Source organism: Bubalus kerabau, chromosome 2 (assembly GCF_029407905.1).
Source record: "Bubalus kerabau isolate K-KA32 ecotype Philippines breed swamp buffalo chromosome 2, PCC_UOA_SB_1v2, whole genome shotgun sequence".
In the NCBI taxonomy this organism is placed as follows: domain Eukaryota; kingdom Metazoa; phylum Chordata; class Mammalia; order Artiodactyla; family Bovidae; genus Bubalus; species Bubalus kerabau.
The window spans coordinates 104,658,910-104,674,283 of NC_073625.1; the positions used below are offsets into that span (position 1 = coordinate 104,658,910).

The 15,374-nt window shown below is 43.4% G+C and overlaps 1 protein-coding gene across 4 annotated transcripts in view; it reads left to right on the top strand.

Moving 5' to 3' along the window:
• Positions 1-15,374, top strand: part of SIDT1 (SID1 transmembrane family member 1) — a 102,581-nt gene that overhangs the window by 69,356 nt on the left and 17,851 nt on the right. For all 4 annotated transcript variants that reach the window (XM_055568203.1, XM_055568202.1, XM_055568204.1 and 1 more), the window contains 8 exons: positions 80-123; positions 7,374-7,445; positions 8,784-8,929; positions 9,690-9,763; positions 10,813-10,879; positions 12,578-12,651; positions 14,084-14,207; positions 14,406-14,523. In XM_055568203.1, coding sequence (XP_055424178.1) covers positions 80-123; positions 7,374-7,445; positions 8,784-8,929; positions 9,690-9,763; positions 10,813-10,879; positions 12,578-12,651; positions 14,084-14,207; positions 14,406-14,523 — 719 coding nt within the window. The remainder of the gene's footprint in view (positions 1-79; positions 124-7,373; positions 7,446-8,783; positions 8,930-9,689; positions 9,764-10,812; positions 10,880-12,577; positions 12,652-14,083; positions 14,208-14,405; positions 14,524-15,374) is intronic.

The window sequence follows — 15,374 nt, forward strand, 5'->3', positions numbered from 1 at the left end:
TGCAACAAAGTCTATGGGAACAACGGTAAAATGCTGAGGTTTTTGCTGTCTTAGGAACATGTGTATGTCTTGTCTGCAGGTTTTGGAGAAAATCCACTGATGGAAGCTTTGGTTCCAGTGATGGTAAGAAAAACCCCTGGTTTCAATTCAAACTGATGTCAAGTAAAAGATAACATCCCATCTGGTACTTCTGTCTCTGACTTCTGTGATTTCCAAATCCTCTGTTGATTCCCATCCCCCCAGAGTGGTCTAATCTGTAGTCTTTCTACAGAAAGCAGAGCTAGTAAGAACCAATCATGTAACACTGTATAAGTTTCGGGTGTACAACATGATTCTATACTTGTATAGACTCAAAATGATCACCAATAGAAATCTAATTAACATCCATCACCACCAGTGAAGTTGCTCAGTTGTGTCCTACCCTTTGCGATCCTATGGACTGTAGCCTACCAGGCTCCTCCATCCATGGAATTTTCCAGGCAAGAGTACTGGAGTGGGTTGCCATTTCCTTCTCCAGGGGATCTTCCCAGCCCAGGGATCGAACCCAGGTCTCCTGCATTGAAGGCAGATGCTTTACCGTCTGAGCTACAAGGGAAGCCCAAGATGATCCATCACCACACATAATTTTTTCTTGTGGTGAGAATTTTTAAGATCAATTCTTTAGCAACTTTCAAATATGCAATACATTATTATTAACTCTAGTCACCATGTTTACAGTACATCCCCAGGACTTATATTTTATAACTGGAAGTTGGTACCTTTTATGTGTCCTATTTTCTAAAAAGCCTAAATCAGCATGAGTTACTTAGTGTTGACAAGATCAAGAAAGCTCTGAAAATTAGCTCAGAGCTAGAGGTATCCTTCAGATGGCAAGCAGAAATGAATGAGTGATCCAAAAAATAAATAAATAAAGATGCATCAGTTGGATTCCTGTGGCTGCAGGTAACAACAAAGTTTATCTCAAACATACTTAAACAATAAAGAGTGTCTCCTTTCCCTGAAAGTTGAGCAAAAAGGTGGGCTTCAGGATTCACTGAATCCAGTGGCTCAGGTCCTTTTGCCTGCCATTCCCCTGGTTCTGCTTTTCCCCCAGTGCTGGTGGTGAGGTGAGTCCTCACTGACAACGTCCAGAGGGAAGGACTTTTTCAGAAGCACCTAAAAGCGTCTTTCGTGTTTCATTGGCCTAGAGTGGATCATACACTCATTTCTAAACCAGTCACTGCAAAGGAATCTATTTACCTAAGATCAGTCAAGCCTGCTTATAGAATTAGGGTTAGGTTATCCTTCTCTAGGATCAGGGTTTCTCAAACTCAACATTATTGACACTACAGTCAGATGATTCTTTGTCATTGGGAGCTGCCCTGTACACTGTAGGATGTTTAACCACATTCTTCACCTCCATCTGTTAGAATTCAGTAATACACTCCTTCCTTGTGACAACAGAAAATAGCCCCAGACATGGTCAAATGTCCTCTTGGGGGCAAAATGTTCCCCCTACTCCTACCCCCAACTGAGAATCACTGATTTAAAAATGTGGGCTGCCAGGCACAGGTGAGAATACAGGAACAAAATCCTAGCTTAGTTAGAAAATAGAGATGTTCATGCCAAAGGGCTTTGAAATTAGGAGGAAGATAGGAACCTTTGTGGGCTTCCCAGGTGGCGCTAGAGGTAAAGAACCTGCCTGCTGATGCAAGAGACATGGCTTCCATCCCTGGATCAGGAAGATCCCCTGGAGGAGGCATGGCAATCCACTCCAGTATTTTTGTTTGGAGAATCCCACGGACAGTGGAGTCTGGTGGGCTACAGTTCATAGGGTCACAAAGAGTCAGACACAACTGAAGCGACTGAGCACTCATGCACGAAAGGAACCTTTGTCATGCAGAGGCTATGGGGAAAGACGGCACATGACCACTGGTGAGACAAGACTCAGGTGCTGCAAAAAAGAGCAGAGAAGACAATCTCCATCCTAGGAAAGAACCAGTTAGTGACTCTTAATCGTAGGAAGCAGATCACTGAGAAACTAGTCTGGAGCAAGAGACAGGAGCAAGTGAGGGATTTTACTTGTAGTCTAATGTGAGAGATTCAGGGGAGGAAATTCTGGAGAAGAGCAAGGATACAGAAGGGCCAGGATCAGTGTGCCCACAGGGGCTACATGAAGTTTAACTGAGCTCAGAGATATAAGAAGTGCCCTAGGGGCTAGAGCCTAGAAAAAAATGCTAGGAGGAGAGTCTGAAAGAGGGGATCCCACTAGACTTGGCCTGTTGGCTGCCTCAATCAATGTGGAGCTAGACATCGGAGGAAATGGGCCTGATGCTTTCACCTTAGGTGTGCCTGAGGTGGAGGAAACGGAGCCAGGTCCCTACAATTTGCCAAATGGTTGGCATCTCTTCATTACTTAACAATAGGACGGCTGCATTTGGAAAATCTGTTAGCTCCCCTGCATTTGTTTTTCATTGATTTATCCTGCCGTTTGTAGGTCTTATTTGAAAAATGTTGACACTGGCTCCAACTGAACTAAAAAAGCAAAATAATTTCTTTCATACTTCATGGGAAGAAGAAGGAGATAAGACCCTGGGGCCCAGATGAAGTGGAAATAGTGTTTGTAAAGAGCAGCTTCGGGCGAGAAGGGGCGTGATTACTGTGATGTGACTGGATGGACCCCATATTCTCCATTGTCTCTTAAGACAGGGGCCTCTCTGGTCATCTGAGGGGCACCAGGCAAGCCTCCGTGTTCTAGAAACATTTCCTTCAGGGACAAAGGATCCTGGCAGGCTGCAGTACATGGGTCACAGAGAGTCAGACACGCCCGAGCAACTATCATTCTCTCACTCAGGGACTCTGTCAGTGGAGAAACCCTACACTTCACATCACTGTTAAAGAGCCTGCACAGAAATTCAGTTACCACCTCGAAAGAGAGACAGATGAAGCATCACTTGCACGTGATGCAAGTCACCACGTCTCTGGGACACGTGAGCTGTCACCATGATGCTGTGTGCAGCCTAAGAGGAGGGTACTTTCTCAAGTAAGGGAGCTGGACAAACCTGACAAGTCTGTAGACTGAGGAACCAAATGACCAATCAGATCCTTCCCTGGACGGAGCTATTACTGAATCAGCCTCCCAGCAGAGAGCAGGGTCTGGAAGGGAGAAGACAAGCAGTGTGCTGAGTACAGAGGAGTCGGGGAGCACAGGCCATCCTCAGAATCTGTGGTATCGGGTCTCAGGCTCTAGTATTGACTCTCTGATCGATTTTTCCAAATTTCCTTGATTTTGCTTGCCTGTTTGTTCCTTCTAGAGGAATTTTACTTTTACACCCTTGAAAAGATGGGTGGCCTTCCTTATTTTCTCCTCAACTTTTGACATGTTAATACAACATGACACCAGCTGGAATAGGTAGCCAACTGGCGAAAAATTAAACCTCACAGCAGCTCGTTCACATCATTTCTGACTCCTTCTTAGCTTCCAACCTTCTAAGGCTAGAGACAGAAGGGGGCAGGACAGTTATAAATGTGAAGTCCCTGAAAGAATCAAGCCTGCTCAAAATGAAATGAAGTTTTTCTCCTCACATGGAGCAATTAATATAAAAGGCAGGCAGGCAAGCTTATCCTATTCTAAGTTAGCAAGGCAGACAGATGGCAAAGGGCTCACGTGTAAAGAAAAACATACCAGAACAAGTTTCCTCATTAAGATGAGCTCATTCACAACTTTATATGTTTGCTTATTCCCAGCCAGAACATCTCAGTCTGTCCTATAAACTGGTATATTGTGTTTAAATCTGCTTTCTATATACCATACAGTTAAACAGAAATATGGCTTGCCTTCTGGGAGCCTCAATCACATTTGAAGTTTGGGAGGCAGTGCTTTGGTTCTTGCCTTTCTAGACATTAGAAAAGTTAGCAGAATATTGTAATCCTGTGTTGGCCAATCTCCTATTTAATTGTGCATATAAAAATGCACAGATTTGAAACAATTGTACTGCATATGAAAATCTTGATGCTCTTGTCCATCACAGAACTGTTGGTGTTGTGGTTGCTTTGGAGTGCAAGGGACGGGGGACTATACTGAAACCAGGTCCTGCTCAGCTGTGAGCCAGAGTAGAGTGCAGAAATCATCCAAGTCTGAACAAACCTACACAGCTGGCTTTTTCTTTTTAGTGAAGTTGTTGCCTAACAAAACAGTGATTTTGTTTGCACTCTTGCTTTGATTTTAGTTTTCGTATTTTTTTTTTTTGCCTCTTTTGATCACACACACAAAAACCCTTTGCCTCCCACAGACCACTTCAACCCCCCGCCACAGTGGAACTCAAGCATTATCCTACACACGCATCTATTTCCCATACCAGAGGGCTTCCTAGGAACAGAAAAGACCTGAAATCCTGCGGTTTATGATTTTAGTATCATTTTCACTATTTGCACATGTAATCTTTTTTTAAATTACACTGTAAACAAGGACCTAAGTTAAGATTAAAAGAAGGGAATTTAGGCTTGAAAAGAGGAAAAATGTGAAAGCTACTAAGGGAAATGTGAAGGTTACATCACTTAAGGAAGAGACCAGAATGGTGGTTTCTGTGAGAGTCGCCTGCCCCCCGCCCCGCCCCACACAGAATGACCTTGATAGAAAGAAGACTATACGGAATTACAGGCAAGCAGCAGCATCCCAACTAAAAATCAAATATTGTGCTTAGATACCTTTTTTGAATATATGATTGGAAATGCAAATATGCCTCAACTCCTTGTCTCTTTTGAAAAATGAGCACTATAAAAGCAACACTCTCACTGCCAGTTATTCATATGTTAAAGGAAAATCACTTCCTTTTTTTTTCAATTAGGAAGATACATTTTAACTGAGATCCGTGCAATGAACCATGATCTAGCCACTCTCTGAGTGATTCTGGACAAATGACTTGGTCTGTCTGTGCCTCCTTTTTGTCATCTTTAAACTGGTGATAGTAATCGCACCCATGTCACAAGGTTATTGAAAAGTTAAAAGAATGAATGCTTGGAAAGAACTTAAAGGAGTGTCTGACACACACCAGGGTCACTACTGCTGCCTAACGTTCATCAAAAGCTTACTGTGTGTGGGACGCTGCGTTAGGCAGCAGTGGTGACAGAAGTCGTAGCAGAAGCAAGCGCAGCAATAGTACAGAAGCCGTAAGGGCAGTACTGGCAGAGGTAGTAATAGCGGTAATGGTACTCGTTGCCCTCAGTGTGGGCGGCAAAGCGCTTTGCCCAAACTACAGCCAAATCTGTCCTTGGCCAAGGAGAGTCGGTCAAACTGTACATGGCATCTTCCCATAATACTCTTACTGTGCTCAAAAGATTTAATCTCTCACTCTTAAGAGTCTGAAAGTAACCTGTTTCTTTGCCTTGAAGTTGGATGAAAAGCACAGATGGTGTTGATACCATGTTACATATTTATGGGTAAGCCCAAGAAAAGCCAAGGAACATCTACTCTCTAAATAGTAAGAACTATATCAAGGAGTCTCCAAGCCTAGGAGCAATGCCAAGGTCCATTGTGAGAGCCCTGGGAATAGCTTTGCCTGCCAGGAATGTTGCATTAGCCAGAGGTCTTGCTGTCCAACTGAGCTGGCTCTTGGCTAGGCTACCAAAAGGAGGGAGGAAATTGAGTCTCCAAGGCTATTGATTTGTTCCTCATCACTGGCTAAATGTTTTGAACTTAAGATTTAATTGTTTTTCTCCATGGAGGAAAGGAATAGGCCCACAAAGAGTGAAAACATGATGAAGCCTACAGATTGGCTCCCCAAACTATGAACGTTTTTACTGTCCACCAGTGGGAATGAAGTTTGAAAGCTGGATGAAAAGAGCTGATTGTGACAAATGAATTGTCTGAGGCTTTTGGTTCTTTTATGTGTATTGCATACTGTAGCATTAATGTAAAGAATACAGATGATATTTCAAAGAAGAAATGGAAATATATTTGCAATGAGCATATAGACTATCTTACATGTCTTCACTGAAAATAGATTTCTCTGCAAGAGTACAAGACACTGACTAGTTAACTCACAGACTTCTTCACCTGTAGTGTGATACAAGCAATCTCACCTCTCAGGAAGAAGACACATGATGGAAATTCCCACCAGCCTGACAACATCCCAGACCCTGACAAAGCTTAGGAGGCAGCAGAGAAATGTTCTTGGGTGTCTTCACAGATGATTGTGGCTCCCAGAAATATTGTGGCACTAAGTCAGAGTCAGAGAAACTACCTAGATGCCTGCGCCCTTGTTTGTGTTCTCTTTGTTCAGCTCCTCCTAATTCTCAGAAGTGGACAAACTCAACGGGAGAGCATCTTTTCAAATAACCAGTGAGAAGCTTAGGAGGCAGTTTTCTCTGGGGCTTTCCAAACCTCACTGGAATAGTTTGAGGAGCACCATCTTAGAAATATTTTTCTCTCACTGCCAACAGCCATTCGGCAACAGACACGCCTATTATAGCTCTGAAAAAAAGTGAAAGTGTTCATCGCTCAGTCGTGTCCAGCTCTTTGTGACCCCATGGACGGCAGCCTGCCAGGGCCCTCTGTCCATGGGATTTCCCGGGCAAGCATACTGGAATGGGTTGCCATTCCCTTCTCCAGGGGAATCTTCCTGACCCAGGGATCGAACCCAGGTCTCCTGCATTGCAGGTGGATCCTTTACTGTCTGAGCCACCAGGGAAGTCCATTCCATCTCTGTGTTATGCCCCAAATAACCCATATTCCTGTACATAGCTCCTGTAGTCACTATTGTTTGTTCCAAGGAGTGTAGTAATTTCTTTCCTGTCAGGGCTAATCCTGCCTACAGTTAGGGTACTGCTAATGGATGTGACAAATAAACCTCTGAATTACAGTGCCTTAATCACAGACGTTTATTTCTGGTGTTTATGTTCAGCAGTGACCTTTCTCACAGTGATTCCAGGACCCACACTCCTTGTGATTCTGCAGTACTGTTAGGCAGGAATCAGCAATATTTTTTTTTTCTGGAAAGTGCCAAATAGTAAATATTTCAGGCTCTGCAGGCCATGGAGTCTCTGTCACAACTGCTTCTCTTTACCTTGATAGCCAAAAGTAGCCATAGCCAGACTCAAATGAGTGGTTGTGTTCTGGTAGAGCTTTATATATACTTAAAATCTAAAATTTCACCTGTCATAAAATAGTATTGCTCTTCTGATTTTCCTCCAACCATTTAAAAAATTTAAAACCATTTCTTGTTTAAGGGTCATGCAGGAACTGGTGGCGAGCTAGATTTGGCCTGCAGACCATAAAATTGCCCTGCAGACTCCTTATATTAGAGTGAAAAGAAAATCAAACTATTTAAAGTCGTGTCCTTTCATTCTAGCAACTAGACACAAAGTGTTTGCCTCTTTGTTTTTCTTTTTAACAGGCTCTGGAAATATGTCGGTGTCAAATCCCATTGCTGCCAGTACCCCTGAAGGGAGCACTTACGGGGCAATAGGTATTTTTACAATGAGTCCATTCATGGAAGTGTCTCCTGATTCTCCCAAGAATAGGATGCAAGTGGCCCTCCAGCCACTAATAACTGTGAAAGTGGGCAAGGCGGTCATCATATAAGATTAATTGACTAGGTGATCTGGAAGTTTCCTTCCAGCTTTTTTTCTGGTTCTATTGATCTGTTTCTTGAGTCTGCTAGCCACATTCAAGCAGAATTTTCTGGAACCATTGCTATCAACTCCTGTGGGGTTTTTTTCATACCCAGACTGAGTTTAGGGTGTGGAAAATGCATCAAGAGTCTGATGTCAGGGAGCCCAACATCAGTTGACCCATTGTTTCATTCTCAGGTTTCAGTGGAGTAAGAGCGCTCAGAAGATGAGGCTGTGCAGCAGGTGAACATGACCGAAGCCTAGCAATCCTCTATTTGGGCTAACTTCATAACTGAACCTGCTCACTGCCGCCCAGTCACTCACACGGCAACCCCCAGGCTGGTTAAGTGGCCTGAAGGGGACAGAATTCTGATCCCTGTCCTGCTAGCGTTGGAGGGCATTGATGCTTCCACACATTTCCATGATGCTTACAAGTCTATGAATGGTGTGCTTTAAGCTGTCAGTATAGAGGGGCTGGGAATCCTGTATTCCTGCCCTGTTCTTCTATAACTTTGAGAAGCATGTGGGCTCAGCGCCGGAGACTTATTTCTGGCTCTGCAAGAACAGAGTTTTTTTTTTTTTTTTTTTTTTTTTAACCATCTGAACAGAAGAAATAAAAGTGGAAGGTAGGCTTGGCTCATGTGCTCATTAAGCTGCACAAATTCCCATCTGCTCTCAGAAACATTCACAGGAACACAAGGATTCTTCCTGAGAATGTGGTTTTCATTATATAATCACAGATACGGCATGTGGGGGATTTCAGTGTACAGATACCTTATCCATGAGAAATGTATAGCTGCCGGATATGTAGGTGCTTACATATACATGTGGTAGATGCTATACATAAGTACATGCATGTGTATGTTTATATATTTATGTTCATATTTCAAAGTATGAAACATGAAATATAAGCACATTATCTTTGCATCCAAAGAGTTAACAGAGAAGATGCCTTTATATTTTGTATTCAGCCCTAGAAATAGGTGATTTAAATATAAAAATAGGAGACAAGGAAAGTCAGAAGTCCATTGAGGAAGAATTGAGAGAACATGTGTTGTGGGTAAGGAGTTGGTTTTTACCAACATAACGTGTCCAAGAATGAGTCAGCACTGTGTTTTGCAGAGAGAGAGAGAGAGATGGGTTCCATGGGTTCTTCTCAGCTTGGGAAGGCAGAAGAGTCTCCTCTGTTTCAGATGAGTCAAGCTCCAGTCCTGGCAAGCAGATGTCCTCCTCTGATGGTAGACAGCCATGCCAGTCAGACACTGACAGCTCCGTGGAGGAAAGTGACTTTGACACCATGCCAGACATTGAGAGCGATAAGAACATCATCCGCACCAAGGTAACCTCTCTCTGCCTGGCCATACCCTCCAGAGGACAGAAAGTTCAGGAGTCAAATACAACTTCAACAATGCCTCAATTGCCTTTATATATATATATATATATTTTTTTTTTTTCTTCAGGGGAAGTCAAATTTTGCAGGGGGCTTTTTAGATAAAGCTTAACTAGCTACTAAAAGCAATACTCAGTTAATTAACACTCCTTTCTGGAGGGAAAAAGTGACAGCAGTAAAGAGAACAGAGCACTAAAATGTTCATGGGTCTGAGGTGGCTGATTATGGACAAAGATGAGGAAGGGTTCCAACCAGGTGGAAGAAAAGATTTCACTGAAGGGTGTACTTGGAAAAATGCCCTGGTTCCAGACATAAAATGCTTCAGGAGTAAAAGCTCATTTCTTTCTGATTCATATGTATCAGACTATGTTGCACCCAGTAAGTGACATGAAGGTGAATGGCATGGTTTCAACTCTGTAATTCAAGAATCACCCAGTGGGCAGCTCTGAAAACTGGGAAACCAATTCTTGAGATTTAAGAAGCATTCAAGATTCCCAGTGGGTTTCTCACATCAGCCAGTTTTCCTAAAGCTAGGGAAATACTAGGATTTTTAAAGGCATCCTAGGAAAAGCAAAATTATGAGAAAAGTCTTGTTTAATCATTTTAATCCCTAATGAGGGATTAAACTGAAATATGTAAAGCTCTTCTTTGTATTTTATGCAAGAAATCCAAGTACAGTTTTGCATTCTCTTTTTACTTGGCATCCCAGATGTTCCTTTACCTGTCAGATCTGTCCAGGAAGGACCGAAGAATTGTCAGCAAAAAGTATAAGATTTATTTTTGGTGAGTAGATGATGAGAAGGACTATGGCTCTCTTCAGTAAAATTAAAATTTTCTTTGTAAAAGCCACAGTGAACTTACGTGATTCATATAAGTGAAACAAATCACAGGTTTCAGTGTTTAATGAGACACACATAGAGGTGTTTAAAGGATTTAAGTCACAATGCATAGGAAAAACCAACAAACAGAACACAATCAAAGGCAACCAGCCCTAAATGAAATCAATACAAGTATAAATAAGAACAGTAGTGGAATCCCGTGTTTTTAGGGAGACACTAAATCCTCTTCCAGGAAGATACTAAAACCATCTTCCAGGAGGCATGTTAAACAGGAACCATTCCCTCTTCTCTCACCAGGACTTACCCTTGGGAGAGCCAGTGATTTCTGGGATGAGATGCCTAGAGCACCTCAGGTAGCTAGAAATCACCCTGAGGGAAGATGATACCATCAGCCAATGATAAACAGACCTGCGATAAATGGACCACACAGAGGTGGTGGTCCTTCCAGGACCGCCTTCCAGGCAGAAAGTCTGAGGTGCCTGGCCGGGTCCCCTCTTTTCCCTCAGAAACCCCCGACAGACAGTTGTGGCAGCTCCTCTCATTCTTTTCTCTGGAAGGATGACCTTTTACTTGGACACGGATGCTAGAGGGAAACAAGAGCCCCCCAGCGGGGGTCACATGGAACTCCACAGCGCAGTGGGACCAGTGTTTTGGAGCTAAGAGGTAGCTAAGAGAGCCACATCCCCTTCGTGTGATCCATCACCCATTACCTGCTTTCTGATCATTTTTAATCTAATGATATCCTAAAGAGATAGGCCTTTACTGATAATTTCCTTAAACCAGAAGTAGTATTTACACTGTTATGCAAATGATTGTATGAGAGGAAGTGTGGAGAAACGGGAATGTAATCAGTTGTCTGTAATCATGTGTCTAATCACTTTGGTGAGTTAAGCAGGCAGTTATGGGGTGGAAAGATACTTAAAAAAAATTAAAAAGCAAAAATTCCATTGTTAATTTGGAAATAACCATTTCTGGTTCCTTTTGTCTGCTTAGGAACATCATTACCATTGCTGTGTTTTATGCACTGCCTGTAATCCAGCTGGTTATCACCTACCAAACAGTAAGTGCGGCCTCAGACCCCAAATCCCAGCTTTCACACAGCAGAGAAAGACCTTTGCTGTAATTTACAGAGAAAGGTATAAAGAGCTCTGTCCAAGAATTAATTTCTCATTTGGATTCCCACAGGGTCGTCTTTGAGCTTTAAATCTAGTTCCCCAATGTTTTATCACAGACCTCTTGTATTACTTTGTCTACCAATCTGAAATTATTACCTTGCACTCATTTAGTCTTGGTGTCTGTCAGCTATGTCTATTGTTTAACCAGTCTGAACTTTTGATCATTGTGGGATGATGGGTAAAGTTCCAGACCAAAACAAAGAAACCTGATGTCTAATTTAGCCGGAGTCCCGTCACTGAGGGTAAATATTTTTTGTAAAAGTAAGAACAGCTTCACTAATAAAATATTAAAAGAAAAGGAAATATAAAATAAATAATAAACAAACAAAGGACTTTCCTAGTGGCACAGTGCATAGGAATCCACCTGTCAACGCAAGGGACATGAGTTTGATCCCTGGTCTGGGAAGATCCCACATGCCACGGAATAACGAAGCCTGTGTACCACAACCTCTGAGCCTGTGCTCTAAAGCCCATGCTCCACAACAAGGGGAGCCACCGCAATGAGCAGCCCACACCACAAATAGAGAGTAGGCCCCACCAGCTGTAACTAGAGAAAGCCCACGTGTAGCAACAAAGATCCTTTGCAATGAAAAATAAATAAATAGATTTTGTAAAGGCAATCAGAATTAAAAAAAAATAAAAAACAACAATAATTAAAACAGCTTGAGAATCCCCACTGCACCTTTGTAGAATCCTAGGGTCCAGGTCACATAAATGATCTTGTCTAGGATCTATTATACATGAAAAAGCCCATTTAGACTAGCACCAGGCTAAAGGTGTTTCTAATACAATGGCTCTCAAACTTTGTTGTGTGTTCAAATCATCTGTGAGATTTTTTAAAATACCAGTGTCCAAGCTGTACCCCACAGCAGTTAGATCAGAGTGGAGTCAGGCATCAATATTGATGAAACTCTTTGTGATTCCAATATACACCCACATTAGAGAGTCAACAGTTTAATAATATTTCACCAACTCCATACTTAATACATGATGAGGACAAGGACTTTATAAGGTTTGAGCACCATGATTTATACTCTAAATATTCTCTGAATTCTTTGGGGCTCTGTTGGAAGATACAGCTGTGGTCTAGGAAGGTTCTTAATGATAGTGATAAATATGGAAAACTGACCACATATCTCCTTATGTCCACCTGCCCTGTGGTTATCAATTCCATACAAAGGATGGGACAGCTCTTTACCCTCCCAGGATTCATCTAGGAAATAGGATGTACTCTGACAGTCAATAGGCAGGCCCCAGGGTTAACGTCCTTTCAGAATCCTTTTACAATGAGAACAAAGGAAGTGTTTTCAGTTGAATTCTGCCTGGCCACCTAATGAGGGACACAGACTATTTCAGTTCAAAGCAAGATGGTAGCATTTAAATGAAATGTGTCTGTACCGTGTAAAGGCTGGAGGTAATGACTCATCCCCTGCTGAGGAGGAGCACTGGTTAGGGTTAGGTAAATCTCTGACAGTTGATCGCCGCAAGCGCCTGCTTGCGCCTGCTGTCGCCTGCTTTCTGTGATTTCAGGCTCAGGGCATGGAGGCAGACAGCGTCTCCTCTTCTCGCTCTTGCTTTTACAGGTTGTCAACGTCACTGGCAACCAGGATATCTGCTACTACAACTTCCTCTGTGCTCACCCCTTGGGTGTCTTGAGGTAAGCCCAGTCCTGTAGTTGCCCATGAGGCAATGAGAGATGCCTTTTTGTGTAATGTGGTATGGAATGTGTATTTTAAAAAAAATACTAGAAACAATTGTGGAAAACTACCTCAATCAAAAAGTAAGTGTAGTTGCTTAGTCGTGTCTGACTCTTTGGGACCCCATGGACCATAGCCCGCCAGGCTCCTCTGTCCGTGGAATTTCCCAGACAAGAATACTAGAGTGAGCTTGCCATTTTTTTATCCAGGGGATCTTCCCCACCCAGCATTGAACCCGGGTCTTCTGCATTGCAGGCAGATTTGTTACCATCTGAGCCACCAGGGAAGGCCTAATCAAGGGTAAACAGCAATGAAATCAAGGATTTGAGACTAGGTATTCCTCTCCCACTCCTGTATGAGGGGGGGTGGGTAGGGGACGAGCTCAGGAAACAGCCCTAAGAATAATCTGCTAAGGAGAAGGTGGGATATGTTTGAAAATATCAGGTCCCTAGCTGTGATGACCCTTGTCTATGGGCATGAGCTGCAAATACATTCAATCCACTAAACAACCTCATAAGATAGATATGATTATGATTATTACCCCTTTTTTTTAATTTAGTAGTTTTATTGCTATTTTTAAGGAGATTACTTTTAATTATTATCATTATTTAAAAAAATTATTTTCTTGGCTGCACTGCACAGCATCAGGATCTTAGTTCCCTGGCCAAGGATCAAACCCATGCCCCCTGCACTGGCAGTGTGGAGCCTTAACCACTGGATCACCAGAGAAGTCTCATTACCCCATTTTTAGATAAAGATATTAAGGCTTAGTTAGAAAGGCAAGGACTCTTAGAAGCTCCCTCAATTGTGAGTGATTTGGGCCTCATAGCTGGACCTGCTGCCCCCAAGGCTGTGCTCCATCCTCCAGCACATGGTGAAGTGGAAAGAGGGATTTTCCTGGCAGTTGGGAGCCTGGCTTTTTCATCCGGAATGAACTAGACTCAGTTTTCTGAAAGAAATCTGTTGACTGTGACCAGCTGACATTTATCCTGAAATTCACAGTTACGGAGCTGAATATGGACGTATAACATGGGTCCATGTATTTGAATTCACTCTCGCAACTAGCTGAATGGCCCAGCTGCCCATCTGCAGAATAGTTCTCTTTCCTAGGATTCATTCCCAGCCAGTGCCACCGGGACAGGAGAGGATCATTGGGTGTTAGGGAGGCTGAACAGGCATCCCTGGGAGGAAATGGACATATTATCACAGGCTAAGCAAAGCATCCTAACACGGAGGTAGGACAAAGATGCTCTCTGATGATTTTCAGGCCTGAAGTCTCATGGAAAGGTTATTGGTGGAAAACAATGCTGATTTCCCTCGCCCCTCCATGCCTTCGTTCAGCCTCTGAAGCTCTCAGATGCCTTGACTCCCTCGCTATCTCTATCTCCTTAGTGCCTTCAACAACATTCTCAGTAACCTGGGCCATGTGCTCCTGGGCTGCCTCTTCCTGCTGATAGTCTTGCACCGGGACATTCTCCATCGAAAAGCTCTGGAAGCCAAGGACATCTTTGCCATGGTGAGTAGAGGGCAGGTAGAGGGAGGTGGGAGCTAGGAAGGGTTACGGTTTCAAACAGGATCTGCAAGTAGGAGGGACATCTGGTGTGATAATGGATCACGTGTAAGGGACCACACAGGGCCAGAGTGTGGGTGCCGGGTTCTGCGGCAAAGTCACTAATGAGGATCTTCCCACTGACCACACTTCCTGCTTTTTCAGGAATACGGGATTCCCAAACACTTCGGTCTCTTCTATGCCATGGGCATTGCACTGATGATGGAAGGGGTGCTCAGTGCTTGTTACCACGTCTGCCCCAATTACTCCAACTTCCAGTTCGGTAATCACAATTTACATCAGCTACACAGATCTGAGGTACAGGAGTCTTATCCTGGGACTCTCTCAAAAATGCCAAAGTCGCTCTTGCAAGAATTAAATGACATTTACATGTGCTGAAGTGATCAGAGGGTACCTTGCCACAGGGCGTGATTTTCCCACGTTGTATCATTTTTTCCTCCCTGACCACATTTTATCGACTAGAAAGCGCTGAACACTGAGTATCGATCTCATGGCTAGGTCTGCAGGTAGGCAGTGGGGTAGGTGTTAGGCAGCAGGGCAGGTAGATTTACCAACAGGGCATCTAGAAATCTCCCTCAATGTAGCTTGGCTTAACTTAGCAGTTTGCTTGCTTTGGGTTGAAAGTAATAAAAAAATCCAATTCAAATCGGATTAAATAAGTATATTTATCAGCACAAGTCCAGCGGTGGCCCTGGCTCCACTTCTCTTGTGACCACTCCCCTTGGCTGCACCCAGACTGCATGTAGTCTCCTCAGGCTGTATTTCCTCCTGGTGGCAAAAATAGCTACATTGGGTCTTTGCTTCCTATCTCCATACCATGATGTCTGGAGGAGGCAGCAAGCTGGCTTCCAGGAAGCCATTATTTGAAATCAAGGAGAGTTCTTTTCCCCAGACTCCCCAGATGACAGCCCCTCACTCCTCAATAGCTCACACAGCCCTGAGTCCACTTGCGATTCTCTCTGTGTGTGGGTTAGTTTGGGCCAGGGTTGCTACACCAATCCCTGGGCCAAAGGAGGGGAAGTGACCTTTAGACAAGGGAGACGCTTCCCTGAAACCAGAAGTGCTGTGAGCTTTCCTAAACAAACAGGCTGTGAGGTGTGCATTTCTGAGCAG